Below are 7,097 nucleotides of genomic sequence, written 5' to 3' on the forward strand. Positions count from 1 at the left end.
ATATTATAAGCCATTAAACAATTTACAAAGTGTTCCTCAAAAAAAAAAAAAAAATGATAATAATAATAATAATAAATAAAATAAATCCAAACTGAAAGGGACTACTAACCATCTTTCATATCTTCTAAAGTACTTTTTACAATTTATTTTTCTGAAGTACCTAATTCATGAGGACCAAAATAAGATTGACCTATTTAGTCTCCATTTGGTATGCAGTCTATTTTTTAACCCTTGTCTCTATTGTCTGGAATAACTTATTCATTTATATAATAAATAATATTTAAAAAAGAAAAAGAAAAAGCCAAGAGAATGAACACCTCTTTCTCATTTAAAACTATTTTCCTTTTTTTTTTACACTTTTTTTTGGGACACTTATAAAAGTAAGATGCACAATAATGAACAAGTGGGGTTTGCAAAAGTTGCAAAACTAGCACCCTTGCTTTGTACACAAGTTACTTTAAAAAGAAGAAAGAAAAAGAAAAAAGAAAAAACCCTGCAGATTGTTTCTTATGCTTATCAACATGGTAAACCTGAAAATGCAAGCTGATCATGAAGGAAGTTTTTTTGGGTAAGGCAAGCTACTTCTCAGGGTGGTACCCTTCAGTAAGAGAAGCTTGAATGAACTCCTCGAATTCAGCTTCCATGGTGCAGAGTTCTTCGTTAGCATCGAGATCGAACGTCTCTGGAAGGAATTCAGTAATGTCATTGCTGAACTCATCTTCACCATCGATGTAGAAGTCACTCTCTTCCTGGTGTTGGCTGAGCCAGTAATCACGGTACCATGTTGAGGTTGTGACCAGTTGCCACCATTGTGGGGAGAAATCCTCCACCTGGTATGCGGCTGGAATGAAAAGCGGGGCATTCGGGTTTAGCTTTGAACTTCCTTCAACAGATGCTAGAGCCATTGTTTTGGAATGCAGTTGTACAACTGATCTACGGACCTTCACAACAACAAACAAAATCAGCCATCAATCAGAAATAGAAAATGGAGCAACAACAAACTACAGCAATTGTGCAAAGCAGGGCGATCTATTTCGTTTTCTGTTTATACAATTTGCTAAGATTGTTAGCATAAACTTCGACCCCATTTAATAGTGATTCGGTTTTTGGAATTGTTATTATTTTATCACCGTTTCTTTACCATAGTCCAATTCCAAAAACAAGACAGGATTCTAAATAAATGATTAATTTCGTGATCAAAACTGTGTTTATAAGCTTAAAAACAAAAACCAATAGAATTGGAACATAAGATTAGGGATGCAAACAAATCTGATGACAGTCGTAGAGATCAACCAAATCAAAATCTAATTACATCCTTCTTCCAATCAAACTTAGAAATCCATTTCGAGATCACCAAGACGTACATGATCAAACCCTAATTCCGAAACGAAACAATAACAAGATTTCCAATCGAGAGATGAGAAATTCTGATCAACGAAACAGAAACGCGTAAATGAAACTCCGATCTAGATAAATCAAATCATATTTTCAAACATACAAAAAAAAGAAGAAGATTCCCCTGTCCGCAATGATTTCCAAACCCGGCTCCACAAATCAGATCGCAAAGAAAACAACGGAGAACAAGTAGATTTAAACATCTCTCAATTAATCAAAACCACACAGATCGCAGATCAAGAAATCAAAGCAAAACCACAACCCGGTCTATTAAGAAAAAACCCCGTAGATTCACAATCACAAACATCACCGCCATACTCTCCGCATCTAAAGCAACACCAAACGCACAGATCTAATCCGAAAATTCCCCTTCCCTTTCATCATCATCATCTCGTTCCTCCGGTATTCTCGAAATCGAAACGGAAAAAGAAAAACAAGAGACCAAATTCAACAGAAGAAGAAAAAATTACCAGATCTGAGAGAGAAATGGGAATTTCTGCTTTGACCCAGTTGGAAAAACAGTGAGAAATTTCGAATTCTTATCGATTTCCTGAGAGACAACAATTTCAACGAAGTCCACAAATGGGATAAATGAAGGAGAAGAAGAGAAGGCCATTTTTATAGGCGGAGAAAAAGAGATTTTCTATCCAAATGAAGCGCGTGAACTCAGTGGCGGAGCGCGCGTGGAATTAGATTCAAAGCGCGTCGTCGGTGCTGTTCGTTGACTTTGACCAATCGTTATCAGAAGGGAATGGAAACATGACACGTTCGATATTTGTCTGGTAACGACCGTACCTGAAAAATCATTGGCCTATGTTCCTTTCTAATTTACTATTTTGCCCTTTTCTTTATTGTTGTTTTTGAATTTTGTGGGTGGGAAAGAAAAACGTGGAGCTTTATAGTTATTTATTTATGGTTTAATTACAACCTTTTTTTCCCTAGTCGTTAACTCTTAGAAGGTGTATGACTTACCAACATAAGTTGAGTTAGTATAATATATCAACTCATTGTTTGGCCCACCAAATTTAAATGTTAGTGGAGTTGAGTTGGTATATTTTATCAACCCGCCCAAACTCTCACTTCTTCCCATGTTTTCAATGGCTCTACCCATTGGCTACTGTCACACTTTGAAAACTAACTCTGGCTCTGACAACTACTTCCAACGATAATTCTAGTGACCAACTTCGGGCTTCGACAACCACCTTCAATGACAATTTCGGTGACGAAATTTGGACTCCGATAACAGCTCCGACGACTAACTCCGACAATCAATTCTGGTCTCCGACAACCACCTCCGGTTACCCAACTCTGAAGACCACTTCCGCGCTATCAACTCCGACAACCAATTGGCTGCGACAACAAACTCCCATTACCAACTCCAACTACAAAACTCCAATGAAAATCACATTCGATAATCACCTTTGAGCAAGCAATTATGACGACCAACTTGGAGCTTTGACAACCACCATCAACGACAAACTCCGACAACCAACTCTAATACCACCTTCATGTGATTAACTTTGTGCTTTGACAGTCACCTCCGACTACAATCTCTAGTGAAAATCATTTTCAATGATCAACTTTGACGACCACTTTCGCTTAACCAACTATGGGATTCGAAAACCACCTTCGATGACAAACTTTGACAACTAACTCTAATACACCTTTATGCAACAAACTTCATGCTCTGACAACCACCTCCGACTACAAACTCCAGCAAAAATTATCTTCGATAATCAACTTCGACAACCACTTCCGATTACTATAAGACTAAGGACTATTAAAGTATGTTATAGGGTTGTTGATTATATAAAAGATATTATTTTGTCTACATTAAGTGCAATATTTATATGTAAAAATTTGAAAAAAAATATTTTTATTTAATTGAATTCACATATCAAATGCGTGTTAAGAATATTTAAACGAAAATTATGTTTGTAGATGAAAAGTATGTAACAAAAAATTAAAAAAAACCATAAAATGAAAAAAAAATTCCTGGAACATTTTTCAGCAAAAATTAGTGAAAAATAGAGATTTTTTTCTGATGATCCTCCAAATTTAGAGGAAATGAAAGTAAAATTGTTGAAGAAATGTGATGACATTTCATTGGCTGTTACAATGATAGGAGAGATTTAATTAAAGAAAATTCATGAAATAATAAAAATATAGAGCAACAATAGGAAGAAGAAGAAGATGATGATGATGATAATGAAATACATGAAGAAAAACTAGCTAGAATAAAAAAAAATTATTTTGCTTTGGTTTCTCATTTTATTTAAACGTACCTCTACCAGAAATGTAATGGTTAATTGTTGTTTATTGCTCAAAAAAGAAAGAAAAAAAAAAGGAAAGAAAGTAAAAAAGAAAAAATTGCAATCCATATTTTATTCAAACAAAGATGGGTAAAATTATTGAATAAAAAAGTTTCAAACAAAAATAGTAATCATAAAAGCATATTATTGAATAAAAAAGTTTAAAAAAACTACATCAGATACTTAGATATATGAACTCGACACCCCAAACACAAACATGTAAACTCCACATACATATAAAGTCCAGACAAACTATCTCAACTCTACGCTCCAAACGGCCCCTTAAATTTGATTTTAATTTTATTCTTGTTAAGTTGTTGGGTGAAAATTTTAACTATTAATTTCTTTACAAATGATACATGTCTTAATATAAAGTTGAGCTTGTCAAAATGAACATATCTCAATTGATATAGTATTTTTATCTCGATGTGGCTCGATTTACTTATTATATATATATATATAGATAGATAGATAGATAATTATATTTGTATTTATATTTATATTTAGAACTTAGCTTAGGTTGATGTTTTAATTAGGTATTTATGGTTTTGGTTAAATTTTACAATTTTGACATTTTTGTCCACAAACTACATTTTACCTACCTGAAAAATTTACCTTCTTTTACGTTTTGATCAATTTGAAATTACAATATAGTTGGTTAAGATATTAAGGACTTATTTGGAATTATCTTTTAAGTGATTAAAAACAAATTCTTTCTATACGTCAAATAGAACATATCAATTCATGATCAACTTTGAGAAAGTTTCAATGCAATAATAAGGTAGTTTCAATACAATAACAAAACGAGTAGGGCCACTTGCACCCTTGACCAAATATAAAATGAAAATTGAGCTCATGATCTAACAATTTAAAGTTTACAAGAATGACAAATTAACAAGTACAATCTAACTGAAACTGTCGGATGACCAAAATGCCTTCACAGTTAAAAATACGAAATTGCATTTAATTATCATATGATTACCATCTAATTGTTTGATTATTGTCTGATTACTATTTGATTTCTATTTGATGTTGATTGTTATCTGATTATTATCTAATTTCTATTTAATGTTGATTGTTGTGTGATTGCTATTTGATGTTGATTGTCATCTTATTGCTAACGATATTATTTTATTATCTCATTGTTATTTAATATTGATTGTTATCTGATTGCAAATGATATATCTAATGATCTTACTTCTTTTTTTTTTTTTTTTTGTTAATTACTAAGTATTTCTAATAATCATCTCATTACCTTCCATCTTTTATTCATTATTAAGTAATTTTGAGTTACTATCTCATTTTCATCCGAATGTCTTCTATTTTTTGTCAATGTTAAGGATTTTTTTTCTTTTTTTAAATTTCATCACCATAAATAGGTTTTAGCCTCTCTCTAATTCAAAAGTACTCCATCTTTTGCTATTTTTCCAAATGATAGTATTGTTATATATCTAATTATTCCATAACATCCATGTAATTATCACCAATGCCTCTCACGTATATTAGCACTTGGAGATCAATAACCCAATAGTGAGTTATTCTCAATCTTCTTTACATGCAAATCTGGGAACTAACCAAATTTCCTCTCTGCCTTGTTACTTTGAATGTCTTGCACGTGTACAATTGGGTTGGATTATTTAGGTTAATCGAGTCATTTATTTAAAATTTTGTTCTAAAAAAAGTAAAATGTAAATATGTAAAAATCTAATATAATTATTTTCATATATTGAATTAAGATTAACAACTCAATTTCATTGTATATAGTGAAAATTTTCTTTCTAAAGTGCAAAGAAATCACTTTTAAGAGTTGTTGAAGAATAAATTATTTAAAAAAATATTGAAATTAAATAAAATTAAAATCAACATATGTATAAATAATTGTGTTATAAGTAATAAAAAATATATATTTTAAAGTTAATAATAAATTCGGGTTGGTTCGGGTTATATTAGGTGAACCCATAAACCAACCAAACTCATAAAATTTTCATTTATTTAAACCCAACCCAACGCAAATGAGTTGATAACTCAACCCAAACCGCATGGGTTGAGTTGGATTGATCAATTTTTCGGGTCATCGAGTTTTTTGAACACCTCTAATTGTAGAGATTGTACAACAGGGTTTTCTTTTTTTATTACTTCACTTCTGATTCCTTTTATATGCAGAATTGTTAAGTCCAATCCATGGCTGCATCTTTGAAGCTTGAATGGCAGAAACAGAGTTCTTGAGTTTGTCAAGCTCATCTTTGACACTCCACACCAACTAAACGCTCGAAATTCAAAAGAGCCCAATTTTTAGTGATGAATACAACAATGTTCAAGAGAATAGCTTCTACAATGGATAAAAAATGAAGATTTTTAAGGAGAGAAAACAATGCTGAAGAAAAATTAGGAAGAAATTAGGCGTTGATCAACTATTGTTAAAAGGGCAAAATGGAAACATAGAAAACACCATAAATATAATTTGAATATTTTGCTATATGTGTAAAATTAAAAACCTCATAGTCCCGCTTTCCAATGTTCTTAATTCCTTTTTCTTCCCACTGTATTTTTCCAAATGAGTATAATTTAATTTTTATAATACTTGTACTGTCAACTTTAGAATCAGAAGTTCTATTTCTCTGCCACATTTATTTAATTAATATTTTTTATTAAAAAATCATGCTTAATCTTTAATGTCCTGTTTAGTAACCATTTCGCTTTTTTATTTGCGGCGTGTTTAAAATTTGTCTATTTTCTCACATTTTCTTACAATGGTATGCATATTTCTTGAGTAAATGAGTTCAATTCTTAACCAAACTTCAAAAACAAAAATTATTTTTTTAGGTCCTGTTTGATAACGATTTTATTTTTTTGTTATTGATTTTTGAAAATTAAGCATATTTTCTCATTTATTTATTACAATGATTTGCATCTTTTTTAAGTACAATAATTAAATTATTACAATGATTTGACTTGGTTTTTCAAACTATTTTGTAAATAACAAACGAAGAAATTTGGAGATGGAATTAGTGTATATATGCATAATTTTGAAAAACAAAAATCCAATAACAAAATAATTACCAAACTGCGTCTTAGTTTTCAAAATAAGAAAATAAGAAATTAAGAGGTGAAAAGGGATGTTTGTAGGCTTAATTATAAAAATAAAAAACCAAATAGTTGCCAAACGACCTGACACCCTATTGAATAATGATTTCATTTTTATTTTTGTTTTTAAAATTTATATTTGTTGTCTCCCAAATATTCTGTAATATGATTTTCATTTAAAAAAATATTTAAAATCCTTAGTGAAATTATAAAAATAAAAGAAATTTTCTTTTTAGTTTTCTATTTAGTTTGATTTTTTTTTATAATGTTAGTAGAAAGTGAATAAAAAAAGAAAATTATAATTGA

The 7,097-nt window shown here is 30.6% G+C and overlaps 1 protein-coding gene across 1 annotated transcript; it reads right to left on the reverse strand.

Annotated features, from left to right (window-relative positions):
- Positions 1–306: 306 nt before the first annotated feature.
- ERD15 (dehydration-induced protein (ERD15)) lies at positions 307–2,005 on the reverse strand. Its single transcript, XM_039027709.2, has 2 exons — positions 1,866–2,005; positions 307–941 (listed from the first exon to the last, which is right to left on the reverse strand). Exon 2 carries the CDS (start codon positions 903–905, stop codon positions 579–581), a length of 327 nt encoding a protein of 108 aa, XP_038883637.1. The 5' UTR covers positions 906–941; positions 1,866–2,005; the 3' UTR covers positions 307–578.
- Between the last annotated feature and the right edge of the window lie 5,092 nt (positions 2,006–7,097).

This window comes from Benincasa hispida, chromosome 3, assembly GCF_027475165.1.
Source record: "Benincasa hispida cultivar pf3 chromosome 3, pf3_genome.v1.1, whole genome shotgun sequence".
In the NCBI taxonomy this organism is placed as follows: domain Eukaryota; kingdom Viridiplantae; phylum Streptophyta; class Magnoliopsida; order Cucurbitales; family Cucurbitaceae; genus Benincasa; species Benincasa hispida.